The sequence below is a fragment of the Scyliorhinus torazame genome, chromosome 3, assembly GCF_047496885.1.
Source record: "Scyliorhinus torazame isolate Kashiwa2021f chromosome 3, sScyTor2.1, whole genome shotgun sequence".
NCBI lineage: Eukaryota > Metazoa > Chordata > Chondrichthyes > Carcharhiniformes > Scyliorhinidae > Scyliorhinus > Scyliorhinus torazame.
The window spans coordinates 64210632-64231490 of NC_092709.1; the positions used below are offsets into that span (position 1 = coordinate 64210632).

General features: G+C 49.6%; 1 protein-coding gene across 1 annotated transcript in view; it reads right to left on the bottom strand.

The window, feature by feature from the left end:
- LOC140408489 (scavenger receptor cysteine-rich domain-containing protein DMBT1-like) overlaps positions 1–20859 on the bottom strand; it is a 231948-nt gene that overhangs the window by 72623 nt on the left and 138466 nt on the right. Inside the window, exons 4-5 of the mRNA XM_072495741.1 lie at positions 14752–15060; positions 14145–14456 (exon numbers count right to left, since the gene is read on the bottom strand). Coding sequence (XP_072351842.1) covers positions 14145–14456; positions 14752–15060 — 621 coding nt within the window. The remainder of the gene's footprint in view (positions 1–14144; positions 14457–14751; positions 15061–20859) is intronic.

Here is a 20859-nt window from a genome sequence, read left to right on the forward strand (position 1 = left end):
GGTTTGGCAACTGCTCGGTCCAAGATCGCAAGAAACTGTAGAGGGTGGTGAACTCAGCCCAGCGCATCACACAATCCTGCCACCCCCACATTGATTCTGTATTCACCTGCTGCTGCCTCAGGAAGACCGATAGCGTTATCAGAGACCCCTCCCACCTAGGCATTGCCTTCTTCCAGACCCTTCCATCAGGCAGAAGGTACAGGAGTTTGAAGACCCGCACATCCAGACATAGGAACAGCTTCTTTCCCACAGCTACAAGACTCCTCAATGACTCCCCCTCGGACTGATCTGTTCCCTGTAAGAACACTATTCACGACGCCCTGTGCTGCTCTTGCTCATGTATTTGCTTTGTTTGGCCCCTTGTTCTGCACTGTAACCAATCACTGTTTGTCGATGTACCATTTGTCAATGTTCTCTGCTGATTATTCTTTTGTCTACTATGTACGTACTGTGTACGTTCCCTCGACCGCAGAAAAATACTTTTCACTGTACTTTGGTACATGTGACAATAAATCAAATCACAATTTTCTTTAGACCAGACTTAAAAGTTTGCACAGCTCTCTCAGTTAGTCCATTTGATGTTGGGTGGTGAGGCACAGTTCTAATGTGTTTAATACCGTTGAGAGCAGTGAAGTTTTCAAACTCTGCATTGGGAATATGGTTCCATTGTCTGATACCATAACTTCAGGTAATCCATGAGTTGTAAAGCATTGGTGTAATCTTTCAAAGGGAGCACGCAATGTAGCTGACTTCACCTCAAAAATGTCCAACTATTTAGAGTGTACATCATAAGATCAGAAGAAATAGGAACAGGAGGGGGCTGTTCAGCGGTCCTCGAGCCTGCTTAGCCATTCAATAGGATCTTGACTGATCCAATATTCCTCGTGTCCACTTTCTTGTCCTTTCCCTGTAACCCTTGATTCCCTTGTTGATCAAGAATCTATCTATCTCTAAGCCATAAGTAAACACAAGGACGCTGCCCCCACAGCTCTATGTGACAAGCAATTCCAAAGTCTCTCAACCCTCCGCAAGAAAAAATTCAATCACCAGTAAAAACAGTGTGCTCAGGAATAGACCACAAGATTCTTACCCATGACCAGGCCATTCCCAAGGATGTAAGGGGCTGCAGAAGGAAAATTTTGTTGCAGTTGCCACTGATGACAGTGCTTGACTAGTTTCTCGATATCAATACCAGGCCACCACGCAACTCCTGGCATGTATCTTCACCTTGGAGATCCAGGATAAGCACTGTGTCAATCAGTTAGTAGCTGCTGTTGCTCTTTTTAGCCTTAGTTTATTAGCTCTGATTATGTCACCTTTGCTCACGAGTCGGCAGGTATCTTTCTGATACCACCACGTGGTTCAAGCTCGAGTTATGTTTAATAAGTCAGCACACCGCTTAGTAAGGTTGAAATCAACGGTCATTTATTATGTACAGCAATCAACACTTACACAATAATCCTACTATCTATATCAAAACCTACCACTACTGGCCAATACTTAACTTTAGGAGATGGTCCACCAGGTCAGGGAAACGAATGGTTTATCGAATTGGATCTGGCCTGCGGGATTCAAAAGGCTGATACGGGTCGATGGCTAGGAATCTCTATCGAGTAGCGATCGCTGGAGTCAAACTTACAGTTTCTGGTCGATGTTCTTGCAAAGGTTGTGAGCAGGTGAAGAAGGGAGAGAGAGAGCGATCTGAACTTGGCCCCTGAATTTATAGGGCCCAGGGGCTTCCCGCCTCTCGGGGCGGCCCTTGACCCTGAGTCCCAAGTGATTGGACTTGTTCCCAATCACTGGGTTCGATATGCTCCAATAATGGGGCGATTCCTCGATCGGGGGGTGGTCGTTCACCTGTCTTTGTTTCAGCCACTGCAGGCGCTGACGGGTCTGGCCCGGCATTCAATTGCTAATATGTTGCAATTGTTCCCGGGGATAGCCGATTAAACTGCAGATGTCTGGGTTGATGTGCTGCTAATAGTCTTGAGTATCGATCTGGGCCGACTTCCCCAGAGCCGAATACGCTATTCTGTCTGCAGCTGTCCGTTTGTGTCCTGTTGGCTGCTTTTCCCATCAGCCTTTTCGGTTAGTCATTTTAAATCGGGTTTTGGCCAAATTAATAGGGAATCGGCCATTTTAGGTGGCTACGCTGCTCTCTGTCTGGTACAGGAATGACTACTCTTTCTCCCCAGAGGATGATACCATCCTGACAACGCCAATTCATCCTTCCAGGTAAAGAATGGTTTCATTTCCTCAGAAATGTACCCATCGTATAATGATTTTTAAAATTTTGGACAGAAGTGGATCTCGATTGGTTCAATTCTTGATCTGCTTCACAAAGATTGGCAATTAGTCTAAAATATTTAATGCCATGATTATAACTTGTGGCACTGGAGTACACGTGATACTTTCTTGCAAGGGTAGGTGACTAAGGGCATCCTCATTCATTATGTGTGTTCCAGGTCGGTGCTTGAAAGCATATTCATAGGAGGCGAGAATTAATGCCCATCATTGAATTTGTGTCAAGGTGATTGGTGGGATAGCCTTGACCTCTTTGAAGAGACCCAAGAGCGGTCTGTGGTGAGGAACGATGGTAAAGTGTCTATCATGTAAGTACTGGTGAAATTTCTTGATGCCGAAGGCTATTTTTCATTCTTGATTTGTGAGTAGCCATTGTCCATCTCTCAGAGCGTTCTCAAAACATACTCATCGGCCTTTCAGAGCAACCATCCATCTCATGGGACAACACTGCACCAATACCAATGTGGCGAGGTATCGCAGGTCATTATCAGTTCTTTAGATGGGTCGAAGTACACTAACAGGTTTGAGGAATGCAGCAATTGTTTTACTCTGTTGAAAGCTTCCTCCTGGGAGCCTTCCAAGACCAACAATGGTATTTTTTTTAGCAGAATATTGGCATTGGCCAATACCATCGATAAGTTTGGGAAAAAAACATCCATAGTAATTCACCATCCTCAAATGATTTGAGTTAAGTTGTGTTTGTGGGAGCAGACGCTTCCTTTATTGCCTTAATACTGTCTTTCACGGGAATTTTGTACGTCTACAAAAGAACATAGAACATAGAACATAGAACAATACAGCGCAGTACAGGCCCTTCGGCCCACGATGTTGCACCGAAACAAAAGCCATCTAACCTACACTATACCATTATCATCCATATGTTTATCCAATAAACTTTTAAATGCCCTCAATGGTGGCGAGTTCACCACTGTAGCAGGTCGGGCATTCCACGGCCTCACTACTCTTTGCGTAAAGAACCTACCCCTGACCTCTGTCCTATATCTATTACCCCTCAGTTTAAGGCTATGTCCCCTCGTGCTAGCCATTTCCATCCGCGGGAGAAGGCTTTCACTGTCCACCCTATCTAACCCTCTGATCATTTTGTATGCCTCTATTAAGTCTCCTCTTAACCTTCTTCTCTCTAACGAAAACAACCTCAAGTCCATCAGCCTTTCCTCATAAGATTTTCCCTCCATACCAGGCAACATCCTGGTAAATCTCCTCTGCACCCGTTCCAAAGCCTCCACGTCCTTCCTATAATGCGGTGACCAGAACTGTACGCAATACTCCAAATGCGGCCGTACCAGAGTTCTGTACAGCTGCAACATGACCTCCTGACTCCGGAACTCAATCCCTCTACCAATAAAGGCCAACACTCCATAGGCCTTCTTCACCACCCTATCAACCTGGGTGGCAACTTTCAGGGATCTATGTACATGGACACCTAGATCCCTCTGCTCATCCACACTTTCAAGAACTTTTCCATTAGCCAAATATTCCACATTCCTGTTTTTCCTTCCAAAGTGAATCACCTCGCACTTCTCTACATTAAACTCCATTTGCCACCTCTCAGCCCAGCACTGCAGCTTATCTATATCCCTCTGTAACCTGCTACTTCCTTCCACACTATCGACAACACCACCGACTTTAGTATCGTCTGCAAATTTACTCGCCCACCCTTCTGCGCCTTCCTCTAGGTCATTGATAAAAATGACAAACAGCAACGGCCCCAGAACAGATCCTTGTGGTACTCCACTTGTAACTGAACTCCATTCTGAACATTTCCCATCAACCACCACCCTCTGTCTTCTTTCAGCTAGCCAATTTCTGATCCACATCTCTAAATCACCCTCAATCCCCAGCCTCCGTATTTTCTGCAATAGCCTACCGTGGGGAACCTTATCAAACGCTTTGCTGAAATCCATATACACCACATCAACTGCTCTACCCTCGTCTACCTGTTCAGTCACCTTCTCAAAGAACTCAATAAGGTTTGTGAGGCATGACCTACCCTTCACAAAGCCATGCTGACTATCCCTGATCATATTATTCCTATCTAGATGATTATAAATCTTGTCTCTTATAATCCCCTCCAAGACTTTACCCACTACAGACGTGAGGCTCACCGGTCTATAGTTGCCGGGGTTGTCTCTGCTCCCCTTTTTGAACAAAGGGACCACATTTGCTATCCTCCAGTCCTCTGGCACTATTCCTGTATCCAATGATGACATAAAAATCAAAGCCAATGGTCCAGCAATCTCTTCCCTGGCCTCCCAGAGAATCCTAGGATAAATCCCATCAGGTCCCGGGGACTTATCTATTTTCAGCCTGTCCAGAATTGCCAACACCTCTTCCCTACGTACCTCAATGCCATCTAATCTATTTACCTGGATCTCAGCATTCTCCTCCACAACATTATCTTTTTCCTGAGTGAATACTGACGAAAAATATTCATTTAGTATCTCGCCTATCTCTTCAGACTCTACACACAACTTCCCATCCCTGTCCTTGACTGGTCCTACTCTGTCCCTAGTCATTCGCTTATTCCTGACATACCTATAGAAAGCTTTTGGGTTTTCCTTGATCCTTCCTGCCAAATACTTCTCATGTCCCCTCCTTGCTCGTCTTAGCTCTCTCTTTAGATCCTTCCTCGCTACCTTGTAACTATCCATCGCCCCAACTGAAACTTCACACCTCATCTTCACATAGGCCTCCTTCTTCCTCTTAACAAGAGATTCCACTTCTTTGGTAAACCACGGTTCCCTCGCTCGGCACCTTCCTCCCTGCCTGACCGGTACATACTTATCAAGAACATGCAGTAGCTGATCCTTGAACAAGCTCCACTTATCCAGTGTGTCCAACACTAGCAGCCCACTTATCCACCTTATCCCCCCCAAGTCACGTCTAATGGCATCATAATTTCCCTTCCCCCAGCTATAACTCTTGCCCTGCGGTGTATACTTATCCCTTTCCATCCTTAACATAAACGTCACCGAATTGTGGTCACTGTCCCCAAAGTGCTCTCCTACCTCCAAATCCAACACCTGGCCTGGTTAATTACCCAAAACCAAATCCAACGTGGCCTCGCCTCTTGTTAGCCTGTCAACAAACTGTGTCAGGAAACCCTCCTGCACACATTGTACAAAAAACGACCCATCTAATGTACTCGAACTATATCTTTTCCAGTCAATAATAGGTCACATCAGTGGCTTGAAAGGCGCACTTTGCTTTCCTGCGGTGAACTCCAGCCTCCTGAAACGTTAACACCGCTTCTAAGATTTCTACATCCTCGCCGTTTGTCAATCCAGGTATAAGGACATCATCGGGATAAATTACAACCCGTGGTGACCCCTGTAAGGGACAATGGGCTGGATTTTCCACTGTTGGGATTCTCCTTTGCGCCAGCCCGAGGATTTCCCAACAACGTGGGGCTGCCCACAATGCAAAACCTCACTGGCTGGCTGGCGAGACGGAGAATCTCGGGGGCACGCTGCATCAGAAATTTGGTGCGGCGGGAAGGAGAATCCCGCACATTGTACTTTGGAATATTGCACATGCCAAAGACAAGCCAAAAAGCAGGCATATGTACTGGAACAGGCCATTTTGTGTGTTTACCATGACATACCCCAGGGAAACTTCATCTAATTTGAGTTGCTGGTAAATGTGACTTTATAAGATTGACCTCAGGCCAGCTTTGCATACAGGTCTTCAATTCTCAGGATTGGATATTTATCCAGCTTGTTGTCCTAATTAACCGTTAGCCTGTAATCACTGCAAATACGGATGGTCTTGTCCGGTTTCAATATGGGAACTTATAGGTGCTGCTCATTCTGAGAACTGAACTGGCTGGATGATGCCTAGTTCTTCCAGCCTGCTTCACTCAGTATCCTTGTGTAAGGCATTGTGGTATTACATTTATTACGGTACCTGATAGGCTGGAGCACCATTGGTGGAAACTGTATGCTTTCTATTGGTTAGGATGTATGGTAGCTCCGCACTGCTGGGCGGGGTATAAGAGCCCGTGCCGTCCCAGCAGCCTTCTTTCTGTACCTGAGCTGCTGGGGGAAACATCTAGCTTATTAAAGCCTTCAGTTGGACTACAACCTCGCTTTAGTGGTCATTGATCGTGCATCAGGCATATGGTATCGGTCATGAAAAGAATCAAGGAGTCGCAGCTGGATGAAAGTAAACCTTAGTTTGTAGCCCTTTGATTCTGCCTAATTTGTCACGGAAGATGTTGTCATATTGTCTGAACAGTTCCGGCATCCTTGTTCCCACAACTGAAAAACCTCAGCTTAATTTAAATTGATTTGTTTAAGGAAATCATGGCCGAGAAAGCTTGGTTCTTCACCCGTCATTATTTTCACTGAGTGCCGTCTCATCACCCTCACCCTCGTCCTCCTGCATGTCCTCCTCCTCCTCGGAGGTGGCCGTATGTTCTTCATCACCAGCCTCCAGCTCATTACTCCGCTGCTGTGCGAGGGTTGTGCAGCACGCAGCAGACCACCACAAAGCGGGCAACCCTCCGGGCAGTGTACTGCAGTGCAGCACCAGGTCGAGGCATCGGAACCACATCTTGAGCAGTCTGGTACCCTCTCCTCTACCAACACGTACTTCCTGAACGTGGTCGATGAGTACTCCAGGTTTCCCTTCGCCATCCCATGTCCTGATATGACTTCTGCCACAGTCATTAAAGCACTCAACAGCATCTTCGCCCTGTTCGGTTTCCCCACTTACGTCCACAGCGACCGGGGATCCTGCTTTATGAGCAATGAGCTGCGTCAGTTCCTGCTCAGCAAGAGCATTGCCTCGGGCAGGACGACCAGCTACAGCCCTTGGGGAAACGGGCAGGTGGAGAGGGAGAATGGGACGATCTGCTGGCCCTACGATCTAAAGTTCTCCCGGTCTCCCGCTGGCAGGAGGGCCTCCCCGACGCGCTTCACTCCATCCGATCACTACTCTGCACTGCAACTAACGAAACCCCCCATGAACGTCTCCTTGCCTTCCCCAGGAAGTCTACCTCCGGGGTTTTGCTCCCAACATGGCTGGCAGCTCCTGGACCCATCCTCCTCCGCAAACACGTGCAGACCCACAAGGCGGACCCGTTGGTCGAAAGAGTACAACTACTGCACGCGAACCCGCAGTACGTCTACGTGGCGCACCCCGACGGGTGCCAGGACACAGTCTCCCTCCGAGACCTGGCACCAGCTGGATCCCCACCCACGGACCACCACCTGACATCCCCCCCCCTCCGCTTGCCCCGGCGCCACTCACCGTCCCCCCAGCCCACCTCACCACAGCCCCCGCCCCAGGACGATCCGTCCTCCCACTGGTTCCACTTGGGGATGAAGACGAGGACAACACGCTCCCGGAACCACAGAGCGAAGATGCTGTTGAGCGCTTTAATGACCGTGGCAGAAGTCATATCAGGACATGGGATGGCAAAGGGAAATCTGGAGTACTCATCGACCACGTTCAGGAAGTACGTGTTTCGGTTGGTAGAGAGGAGGGGCCCTTTGAAGTCCATGCGGAGGCGTTCAAAGGGGCGGGAGGCCTTCACAGGTGCGCTTGGTCTGGCCGGTAGAAATGCGGTTTGCACTCCGCGCAGACCTGGCAGTCTCTGGTGATAGCCCTGACCTCCGCAATGGAGTAGGGCAGGTTGCGGGCCTTTATGAAGTGAAAGAACCAGGTGACCCCCGGGTGACAGAGACTATCGTGTAGGGCCCAGAGTCGGTCCACTTGTGCGCTGGCACATGTACCTCGGAATAGGGCATCGGGGGGCTCGTTGAGCTTCCCGGGGCGATACAAAATCTCGTAATTGTAGGTGGAGAGCTCGATCCTCCACCTTAAGATTTTATCATTTTTGATCTTGCCCTGTATTATTGAACATGAAGGCAACCGACCGTTGGTCAGTGAGGAGAGTGAATCTCCTGCCGGCCAGGTAATGCCTCCAATGCCGCACAGCTTTCACGATGGCTTGGGCCTCCTTTTCGATAGAGGAGTGCCGAATTTCGGAGGCATGGAGGGTGGGGGAAAAGAATGCCACGGGCCTGCCTGCCTGGTTGAGGGTGGCGGCCAGAGCGACATCCGATGCATCGCTCTCGACCTGAAAAGGGAGGGACTCGTCGACCACGTGCATCGTGGCCTTGGCAATGTTTGCCTTGATGCGGTTGAAGGCCTGGCAGACCACAGCCGTCAGGGAGATAACTGTGGAGTGAATGAGTGAGTGGGCCTTGTCCGCATAGTTAGGGACCCACTGGGCATTATAGGAAAAGAAAAACAGGCATCGTTTCAGGGCCTTGGGGTAGTGGGGGAGGGGGAGTTCCATGAGGGGGCGCATGCGGTCGGGGTCGGGCCCTAGAACTCCGTTTTTCACAACATAGCCAAGGATGGCTAAGCAGTTGGTGCAGAACACGCACTTCTCCTTATTGTACGTGAGATTAAGGAGTTTGGCGGTGTGGAGAAATTTGAGAAGGTTAGCGTCATGGTCCCGCTGATCGTGGCCGCAGATGGTGACATTATCTAGGTACGGGAAGGTGGCCTGAAGTCCGTACCATTCGGTCCATCTCACGTTGGAAGACCGAGACCCCGTTAGTGACGCCGAAGGGAACCCTAAGGAAATGATAGAGCCGGCCATCTGCTTCGAGCACAGTGTATTGGTGGTCCGCCTTGTGGATGGGGAGCTGGTGGTAGGCAGATTTCAGGTCCACCGTAGAAAAGACCCAGTACTGTGCAATCTGATAGACCATATCAGATATGCGTGGGAGGGGGTACGCGTCGAGCTGCATTTACCGACTGATGGTCTGACTGTAGTCAATTACCATCCTGTGTTTCTCCCCAGCCTTCACCACTACCACTTGGGCTCTCCAAGGGCTGTTGCTGGCCTTGATGATGCCTTCCCGCAGCAGCCGCTGGACCTCCGACTTGATGGCAGGTCCTGTCCTGGGCACTGCACCACCTGCTCCTGGTGGCAACGGGTTTGCAATCCGGGGTGAGGTTTTCAAACAAGGAAGGTGGATCGACCTTAAGGGTCGTGAGTCCGGATACGGTGAGGGGTGGTAGGGCCCCGCCGAATTTTAAAGTTAAGCTTTGGAGATTGCATTGGAAATCCAGACCGAGTAACAGGACAGCGCAGAGGTTGGGGAGGACGTAGAGTTGAAAGTTGCTGAACTCTACGCCCTGGATGGTGAGGGTCGCAATGCAGTACCCCCAGATTTCCACGGAATGCGATCTGGAAGCCAGGGAGATTCTCTGGGTAACGGGGTGTACCGCGAGGGAGCAGCGCCTTACCGTAGAGTGGTGGATGAAGCTTTCCGTGCTCCTGGAGTCAAGAAGGCAGGAAGTCTTGTGCCCATCGATTTTCACCGTAGTCATCGCGGTTGTGAGGCCGGGACTGGTCGAGGGTGATCGAGGCGAGCTGCGGCTGGTGCTGGTAGGCCCCGGGCTGATCGGCGGTGGTGGCAGGCGATGAACGGCCAGACGAAGTTCCCGACTAGCAGGGGTCCTGAGGCGCCGTCCAAAATGGCGGTGAAGATGGCGGCGCCCACAGGGCGCACATGGTGGGCGGCGTTAAAGATGGCGGCGCCCACAGTCCGCACGTGGTCTGTAGAGAAGAAGATGGCAGTGCCCACGGGCCACGTGGTCTGCGGGGACGAAAATGGCGGCGCCCACGGGTTGCACATGGGAATGTAGGAATGCTGGGCCTAAAAACAGCAGCGATCGACCGGGCCTGGCACACAGCAGCAACATGTCCCTTCTTTCCACAGGTCTTGCAGGTTGCGCTCCGCGCCGGGCAGCGCTGCTGGGGGTGTTTGGTCTGCCCGCAGAAGTAGCATTTGGGCCCCCCAGGGTTGGCTGACTGCCGCGCGGCGCAGGCTTGGGGTGGGCTGGGGGCGGTAGCTGGTGGGGCCCACTATGTCCATGAGGGTGCCGTGCGGTCGGGGGCGTACGACTGTACGTTACGGGAGGCTACTGTTAGCGAATTCGCGAGCTGCCTGGTTGCCGCAAGGTCAAGTGTACCCCCTTCCAATAGGCGCTGGTGGATGTATGCCGACCCCATGCCCGTAACAAAAGCATCTCTGATTAAAAGTTCTGTATGCTCGACTGCCGAAACTGCAAGGCAGTCACAGTTCCTCGCCAGGCTGTGCAGGGCACGCCAGAAATCGTCTGAGGACTCACCGGGGAGTTGCTGTCTCGCGGACAGGAGGTGCCTGGCGTAGAGTTTGTTAACCGGCCAAACGTAATGTCCTGTCAGGAGCTCCATTGCTTCAGTGTAAGTGGGCGCATCCCGGATAAGGGGAAAAATATCAGAGCTCACCTGTGAATAAAGGACCTGGAGCTTCTGTGCGTCCGAGGGTTGTTCAGCCGATGATCGGAGGTAGCTTTCGAAGCAGGCTAGCCAGTGGTCGAAGGCCGACGTGGCGTAGGCTGCTTGAGGGTGCAACTGTAGGCGATCAGGCTTGATACAAAGTTCCATCGCTGTAAAATTTCTGCTTAATAAATTGATGCACTATCAATTATTACAAAGAAGAGAGTAGAGAATAATCGAGGCTTTATTAAGCAGAGATGTGTGGCCTCCTGCAGCTGCTCCCAGAATGGGAGCAGCTCCGGTGTGCACACACATTTATACGCCGCCTACTGGGTGGAGCCAGCAGGCAGGGATTTACCCCCGTACCTCTAGTACAGGAGCCTTACCGTACTACATCTAATATACAGTTACTACATCTAATATACAGTTAGTGGTGACTACCACAGTGATCAGCTCATGATTTAGCCCCATCCTGTTCTCTGGACATCTTTGTTTTCGTAACCGTTGTCTCTCGCTGTCCCTTGCTCCCATGTTGCTTATCTCAGCCAGTTCCTGCCTATCTCATTGTTAGTCTGGGTGGAGGATGTTGAAGCTGGTTCTTCTTTGTATCATGGATCGTCTGAGACAGGATGTTAGGGCTACTGATTGCTTATTGAGCTGGCTACATTATTGCTGACCACATTATTTCTGTCCGATTCTGCCTAGCTTGAGAACTCGGTCAAGTTAGCTTAAATACATTGCAGCCACCATTAGCCAGAGTTTAAATGCTTGTTATTGCTATGTTGTAAAAATATATGTTTGATGGTTAATAATGATTACTGGGTATACTGGGTACACTTTCTACGATTAATTTTTAATTAATTAATTATCAGGGGCTGGTTTAGCACACTGGGCTAAATTGCTGGCTTTTAAAGCAGACCAAGGCAGGCCAGCAACACGGTTCAATTCCCGTACCAGCCTCCCCGAACAGGCGCCGGAATGTGGCGACTAGGGGCTTTTCACAGTAACTTCATTGAAGCCTACTTGTGACAATAAGCGATTTTCATTTCATTTCATTTGTAATCTTTATTGTCACAAGTAGGCTTACATTAACACTGCAATTAAGTTACTGTGAAAAGCCCCTAGATGCCAAATTCTGGCGCCTGTTCGAGTACACAGAGGGAGAATTCAGAATGTCCAAATTACCTAATAGCACGTCTTTCGGGACTTGTGGGAAGAAACCGTAGCACCCGGAGGAAACCCACGCAGACACGATGAGAACGTGCAGACTCCACACAAACAGTGACCCAAGCCGGGAATCGAACCTGGGACTCTGGCGCTGTGAAGCCACAGTGCTAGTTTCAATCCTCAATAAACTAACTTATGTAGAACTATTCTAATGTTATCCTAGCTATCCGGTTTTAAGGGGTCTCTTCTCAGGACACACCCCTTCCACCTGGGCCAGGGACCCTTACTCTGCTGTGTTGTCCTTTAAAGGGATAATCACCATAAGTAATCATGCTGCTTGCATTTGCAATGGACATTAAAAAAAACAATTCATTGATTCTGTGACCAAAACCAGGTTTGCCTCCTTGCTTATGTTACAAACATATTTGGAAAAGAAAGTGAACTGAATGCAAATATATAAGGAATAAACACCAACATTCTTAATGATTGGCTCACAGCTATCATGAAGAAAATTGCATTTTGGAAAGTAATATACTGAAGGAGATCTCCTCTTCTAAACAGTGCCAAGTTCTTTTTTACATCTATTCAAGTAGGCAGAAGTGTTCTCAGTTTATTGTGAGTATTTAACCCAGAGTATTGTGATTCAGAGGCAATTGTGTGACCAACTGAGTCACCCATGTAAAACAATGTAGAAAAGCTTCCAGATTTGACATCTGATAGGCAAAGTGCCAGATTCACACAGAAATTGCCGCAGAACTCTCCAGTTCCATAAACCAGTTTTCTCACCCGAATCCTGAACCTCTTTGCCAAAAAGAATTGAGTGGGTGTGGTTTACTCTGGCAGAGCGGAGCCTGTTAGAGCTAGGAACCGTCTCCAAAGACTCTGGGGCGTCATCTTTAAAGGGTGCCCTGACCAGCACGGCAGCTGAACGTCTCCCAGCACAGATCATGGAGATCTTGGGAGGCTCACCCACCCTCCACCGACATTCACTGCTGGCATATCTTCCCCCTCACACTGACATTCATTGTTGGCTTACTGTTTACCCCCCACCCCCCCCCCCCCCCCCGACATTCCATCGCTGGCATACCTATTCCACCCTCTCCCCCCAACCCCCCACCCCAGCAATCATCGCCGGCACCCCCGCCCCCCATCTCAGCTCTGACCCACCCACCACATATCAAAGAACCCGCAAGAGCTTGCCACTAGAGTCTGCCCCAGTACTGTCCAATGGCACAGATTGGCAGTCCCAACCTGGCAGTGCCAAGCTGACAATGCCAACCTACGCCAGGCATGTTCTTCCACCCCCTGGGGGCTATACTTACCTCTGTGCCCCCGGACAGATCCCCCTCAACTGTGTCATGCCTGGCCAAACCAGTTGTAAACCTCGCCAACATGATGTATGAATATTTAGTGAGGGGATCTTTGGCAGGGGAGCCACTAAAAGCATTTAAATGTAGTACCAGTTATTAAAATGTGGTTCACACCCTTTGTGAGCATGAATCTCAGGAGGTCAGTGGCAAAGGGTGGGGAAAATCAGGAAACGCAATCCCTCCAACGAGAATTAAGTTTCCCGATTCTTGTAATGTTTTCCGCCTTCGCCGCTGATCTCCCAGGCCTCAAGATTCTGTTTGCAATGTCGAAACAGAATTTTTTTATCCATTCTTTCAATGTAGGCATCACTGACATAACATTGGCAGTTATTCTCCATCCCCAATCACCCATGGGAAGGTGTTGGTGAGCTGCCTTCTTGAACCGCTGCAGTCCATTGGTATAAGTGTGTACCCACAGTGCCATTTGGGAGGGAGTCACAAGAATTTACCCCAACGACACCAAAGAAATAACAATTATATTTCAAGTGATGGTGGTGTAAGACCTCGGTAACAAACGTTCACATGGTGGTGTTCCGATGCGTCTGTTGCCTTATTCTTTCAGATGATAAAGGTCAGAGGTTTGGAAGGTGCTAGCAAAGAAAGCTTGACATCTTGTAAATTGTACACACTGCTGCCAAGGTGCACAGGTAGCGGAGGGAGAAAATGTAGAAGCTGTTGTATGGGATGCTAAAAAAAACAGGCCTACTTTGTCCTGGATTTCAGAGCTCAAGAAAATTACCGAGTAGGAAAGGACCTGCAGGGATTTGAACATGAGGATGAGAATTGGCAGGATCAGAGGAGGTAACAGGGATACAAAGGAACAATGGCCTGGAGGGATATGAACATAGGAATAATAATTGTGGGCTGTTAAAGATTGTAGAGATAAGAAAGGACAAGGGCCATGAGGGATTTGAAAAAGAGAGTAAGGTAGGGCTAAAGGACTTTAAAGCAGGTGAAGGCCATGGAAGGTTTTGCTTTATTGCAAGCAGACGTACCTGAACAGATGACCCCAGCATGCTGACATTGGACATTGCTGTTGGCATCAAGTGGGTTGGAGGTGCATTCATCCAGGGAGCGTTCTGTTCCATCACATCTTAATGAGCTGAACAGGAGCTCCCCGGCCCCTTGTCCATGGTAAGCCCCAATTACCGACTCGGCCTTCCCACAATTCAGCTGCCTGCAGATGACATCTCCTTCAGTGAGATCCCAGACATCGTCACAGACCGTTCCCCAGATGGCCTGGTAAGCAATCTCTACTTTCCCTGAGCACATACTTGTCCCATTGGTCAATCTAACATCAAAAGATCCTGTCAAGAGAAAAACAAGATTGGATCATTTTCCTGCTGTGGTTTTAAGACTCACAAGTTTCTTCTTCCCCATTAAGGAATAGAAGGAGGCCATTCAGTCTCTCAGTCCTGTTACACAAGAACAAGAGGATGACTCCAGCCCCTCAAGCCTGTTACACGGAAACTGTAGGAGCCGATTCAGTCTCCTGATTGATCAGCAAACTCGAGACTCCCAGGGGATGGAGCACAGGTCTTTCCTGAACCCTGTGAACACAATGATGCAAACGTTTCAGCATTGTGACTCATCACTGCTGACCTGAGCAAGTAACTCCAGCATCCTGACTGTGCGTGCAGTTGCTGACATTCCGCTGGTCTGCTGGACATTCACTAATGGTGAGCTCCGTCCCAACACACTCCACGTTATCCAGCCAGATTGGATCTACTCCCTGGGCAACGCTGGTGTTCACTGACAAGGCAACGCCACAGTTGAGCTGCTTGCAGACAATGGAGGCATCCACAATGTCCCAGCTGTTATTGCAGATGGTTCCCCAGGAGGAATCCTTGTAAATTTCAACTCTTCCCGAACACAAGTCATGACCATCTCGCAGTCTGAGGGGCAGTGGACCTGAAAAAGGAACAATACAACACTTACATTGTGAGTTGATGCCCCAACAGATTGATGTCAGCCCACCCAATTCACTGATTCTAATAACCATCCTACAATGCCTGTACAGAACTCTATCCATCTATCAATTGCCTTCTTTCCGTGAGTCTAATGGCTCTCCTGTAATAGTGCCCAGAAATCTTGAGTCCTATTCTATCAATGTTCATTATCCCTTCTTTCCCTCGTTCAAGTTGGGTATCTGATCTTGTGCTTCCTTGTACTCACATACTAGCAAATCTGTACATATAAACATACAAGCATTCCTACACACACAAACACACTTACAAACCATGCAAACACAGAAGCACACTTGCAGATGCATAGAGCAGACATGTACACACAAGTGGACAAGCACCTCAACACATGTACAGGCAAAGTACGTCTGCATGTACACAAACAAGTGCCTCTGCACACACACGCACACGTGTACAAGCATCTCTAGACACATATGCATGCATGCACATTGACACATAATGAAGATAAAATCAGGAGGATGAAGTTCAGCATCTCAAGCCTGTTCTGCCATTCAATTAGACATTGGCCGATCTATGCCCTAACTCCAAACAGCTGCCTATGTCCCATATGCAATAACACCTTTAGCTATCAAAAATCTATCAATCTCAGATTTAAAATTAACAATTTATCTATCTTCAAATGGCCTCGTCAAAGAATTTCAAATTTCTACCACCCTTTGTGATTGGTCCTAAAAGGATTGACTCTTTTTTTCATTATGCACTATGGTCCTAGACACCCCAACCAAAAGAAAAAGTTTTTTTTTTCATCTAGTCGACCAGTTCCTTTTATTATGATCCCCGTAGAGAATAACAAACCAAAATAATTGAATTTACTGAGTGACTCCAATGAAAAAAGAGACAAGGGGTGCGATTCAGCGACTGCGTTGCCCCGGCGCGGATGTGGGTGCACCGGGTGAATAGCGGGAGAGGACAAACCATTTTGAGATTCACCCGGTTTGCTCCCGATGGTGTGTTCTGGATCTCGCCCCAAAATGGTGACAATATCATTGACCCTAATTTGCATTCATTTCAATGTCATTAACGAGATTAAAGTCAAATACAGCAACCTCCTGGGAATAGCCAACTCCCCAGCGAGAAGTCACATGGCCATCATTCAGCACTCCTTTACAAAAACCTAAAGCTGGCGCAATGGCTTCTGAGGGGGACTGAGCAGGTGAGTAGTCCTTTCCATTTACCTGCATGCAGCTCAAGGGCACCGGAGCTTCTTGTGTGTGCGGGGCCAGGGGGGGGGGGGGGGGGGGGGGGTACGCTCAAGGAGGCTGGGCTTGGTCGGGTCAGGGATCGCCCTTGGCTTAGGTGGGGGTTGAGGGGCTTTGCATCTGTGGGGCCTTCAAGTCATCTTTAAATGTTGTGGAGAACCATAATAGGGGCAACCAAAGCTGCAGCCTGTCTGTCCTACCAAACTCTCCCAGGAGGGAATCCTGCTGCAGCTTCCCTCATAAAAGGCAATTTCACCCCCTTTGACTGTGAGCAACCTCTAGCTTCACAGCTGAAAGCTAATTCAAATGAGGAGTTAGCCTTGTTAGTTGTGAGAGCAATTCACAGCAGCGGGTTGTGTTTGCTGCTTGCTCCTGCTGGTGGTGGCTGCAAATGCCCGGAGGCTGCTTTTGCAATTTCCTTCCTTTCCTGTAGCCAGAAAGAAGGACAATTTTTTGAAAGATACCTGGGACCTGGAACACCAGGCTCAGGGGAATGTATGAGTTCAGAAAGCAATCCGGTTTGAAGCAAGAAGATGCTGCGGGTCCTGGTGTGGACATTGTTCCAAATGAGGCCAGTTTATGACGCCGTTGAAGAAATGTTTTCGTAGATTGCTGATGCTTTTGTTGCTGGTGTGCTAAGTGCTGCATGTAACTGGCACGTCACAGCAGGATACACACGCTGCAAGTCAAAGATGTTCAACTGCACCTTGAGCACGGATGGAATATGTGGGTGCCAGGATTTGGTTCTGGTGAGATTGGGCCACTTGGGAGGGCCTGTACAGCTGTGGCTTCTGGACAGAGAATGAAACTGAGACGTGGTACAAACCACACATTGATGGACAGATCATTTCTGGGACAATGTTCTGGACCTTATAACACATTCTTAGGCTTATCCTCCTTTTCTGTTGAGGAATCTGCGAGGGGTAATACATGTTTTTTTTTGTGAAAATGGGCTGATGGACTTCCGATGGCGGCCATGGTGTGAGTGGTCACATATTTGACAGTTCCCTCTTGTGGCGGTGTTTTGGGGCCTTTTCCCAGGCGGATGCTTTAATGTAAAAAGGTGCAGGAGTAGTGGAGGAAGAGTTTATTCCACCGGTCGATGGATTCGTGGACCAGAAGTGGTTTTAGGCGGAAGGAGCTGTCGGAGCAAGAAACTTTGCTTGCGACACAGAGGAAGATGGCCCTACCATCGCAGTGGTCTTTGGAGCAGCTGGTGGATTTCTTGAACGAGAAGTTCACCCAGCAGAGGAAGGAGTCTCTGGAGCACCTGGCGAGGATGGTGAATCTGCTTAAGGCGGGGATCGACTGCGTGGGGATGAGGTTGGAGTCTCAACGCCAGCCGATCCAGAAGGTGAAGGAGTTGGTGGGGGAGCATGAGGAGCAGCTTACTTCATTGGCGGCTGAGACGGGGGTGATGCGAGATATCCAGAAGCGGCTTCAGGAGAAGGTGGAGGATCTGGAGAACCGCTTCCGGAGACTGAACCTGAGGATTGTGGGGCTGCCAGAGGGCATTGAGGGAGCGGACACTGGCTCGTATGTAGCCAAGATGTTGGAGAAGTTGCTGGGAGAGGGGGGGGTCTTCAAACGGCCCCTGGAGGTGGACCGGAACACACAGGGCGCTGATAAGGAAGCCGAATGTTTGAGTTGCCGGGTGGGAACAGGTTTCGGTATCTGCAGGTATGGGATTTTGTCCGGAGACCGGTCCCAAGCTTTCCTCATCTACCCCTAAGGGGACTACAGGATAAGGTGATGTCAAAAACAGGGGTTGGAGAGGGTCCGGAAATATACAAGGAAATGAGGGAGTGGGAAGGGGTCCGAATCAGGGAGGTGGAGGAAGTAGGAGGAAGCGTTGGGAGGGGAGCTGGAAGTCGGACTATGGGAAAAGGCCTTGAAGAGAGTCGATTCATCCTCGTCGTGTGCCAGGCTTAGCCTGATCCAGTTCATGGTGGTCCACAGGACTCGTATGACTGTGGCACGGATGAGTCGGTTTTTGAGGAAGTGGAGGACAGGTGCAGGCAGTGTGGGGGTAACCCGGCGAATCACGTACACATGTTCTGGGCGTGTCCGAAGTTGAGGGGATTCTGGTAGGGATTTGCAGACGTCATGTCAGAGGTCCTGGAAGGGAGTGTGACTCCAAGTCCAGAAACGGCAATATTTGGGGTATCGGAAGATCCGGCGGCCCAGGGGGGAGAGAAGCCGACATTTTGGCCTTTCCCTCTCTGCTGGCTCAGATTTTGTTGGGATGGAGGGACTCGGAGCCTCCAAGTCAGGAGTGTGAGGTAGTGACATGGCAGGGTTTCTCAGGCTGGAACCTCGCCTTGAGAGGTTCAATTCAGGAGTTCGCTCGGAGATGGCAGCCGTTCATCGACTTCTTTAAGGAAACTGACCGTCAGCAGTGAGAGAGGGGGGGGGGGGAGAAGGAGGGGAGGAAAATGGGAGGCATGGCAGTGTAAAATAAGGACAGGGAATCCAAAAAACGGGTAGTTAGAAGCTAGGGTAGTTGGGTATGTTATGGTGATGTTGTGTGCGTCGGTTCGCTCGGTTGTTTAGAATGTTAAATTGTTAAACTGTGAAAATTACAAATGCTTCAATAAAATATTTTCTAAAAACAAAGATCAGGAAGCCGCAGGGTAACGAGTTGCCAGGGTCAATGCACTGATTTTGGGGTTTGTTTGGGTGGGTACAGCCCAGCAGCTGAAGAAGGTGCCGCTGGAGTGGGGCCGATGGGGGAGGGGCGGGGGGGGGCAGGTTAGCTCTTCCAAATTTGATTTATTACTATTGGGCGGCGAACATAGCCATGGTTAGGAAGTGGGTGGTGGGGGAGGGGTCGGTATGGGAACGGATGGAGGCAGTCTCTAGTAAAGACTCGAGTTTGGGGGCACTGTTGACGGCACCTTTACAGTTCTCGCTGACCAGGTACTCCACAAGAGTGCTGGTGGTGGCGGATCTGAGGGTGTGGGGACAGAGGCGGTAGCACCTGAGGCTGGAGGGAGCCTCGGTTTGGGCACCGATCTGCGGGAATCATAGGTTTGCTCTGGGAGGAGGGCTGGACGGGATGGCAATGGGCAGGGATTGAGCGGTTTGGGGATCTATTCGTTGGGGGCCGCTTCTTGAGCTTGGAGGGGCTGGTGGAGGAATTTGAGTTGCTCACCGGGAATGGATTCCGGTATTTACAGGTGAGGGATTTTGTCAGGAAGCAGATACCGTCCTATCCCACCTGCCGCCCCAGGGGCTACAGGACAAGATGGTGTCAAAAACAGGGGTAGGTGAGAGTAAAGTGTCAGAAATTTATAAGGAGCTGATGGAATGGTTTGAGGAGGGTGAACGCATCTTCTTCGTGTGCTCGGCTTAGCTTTACTCAGTTCAAGGTGGTCCACATGGAACATATGACTGTGGTCAGGATGAGCAGGTGGTAGGGAAGTTGCGGAGCGGGAGACGGGATGGTGGGGTGTTAGGTATTTAATTGTTTTGATTATTTGAAGCCCTGTTTGCTTGTTTTGTTTTATGGTTGTGTTGATGTGCATATATATATATATAAATGCCTCGATACAATATTTTTCAAAAAAAAAGAAGAATCAGACTCCGCACAGACAGTGCCCCGAGCCGGGAATTGAACCCGGTCCCTGGTGCTGTGAAGCAACAGTGCTAACCACTGTGCCACCCTTGTGGAATGTTACGTAGTTGATTTTCAAATATTTGTTACTGTTGACCGTTTAATAAACAAAATATTCTCAAGTGCCTCCTCGAAGGCACAGGTGCCATGTCTCAGAGGATGATTAGTGCATGGCATGTCCAGCAATCTCTGATGCCTGAACAGTATGCTTGTATTCTCATAGCATCAGCACCATAGAGGCAGCTGCCAACAATCAAACACGAAAGAGCAGGGCTTCACCACTGAAGATCCTATCGGAGCCAAAGGGTAAATGTCTGGATGAGGGAAGAGCAGCTGAGCACAGTTGGCGGCAGAGGTCTGAGGACATGGCTGATGACACCGGTGCGGTGAGGCAGAGACCTGTTATAATGAGGCCCATGCTGTCATTGAACAGTGCATCGGAACTGCTGAAAGGCGGTTCCAATGCCTGGAAAACCAAAAAACAATTTCTGAACCTTCCACTCCCCAGGAGATTATCATGGCTCTATCTTTTCTTGATATCTTACCTATTTCTTCTGACTACATTAGAAATTGGACCAACAGAGACCCTGGGTTGGATTCTCTGATTTTGGGGCTATGTCCCCACGCCAGCGTGGGAACGGTGGCATTTTGCTGGGGGCTAGCAGGACGGCAGCGTAGAGCACTCGGCTCTAGCTGCCGATACGGCCCGGAGAATTTCCAGGTCCATGGGCACGCATGCACACGGCTGCTGCCTGCAGCGGCTGCGCCATGCTACATGGCAGAGGCCGCTCACAGACCCGGCCCGCGAAATAGTGCCCCCCCTTTGGCCGGCTCAGATGAGATCCTCTTTGCAGTGTAGGGACAAAATCACTTGTGAGTGTAATAGTGCCACCCCTGGGGTGGCAGCCTC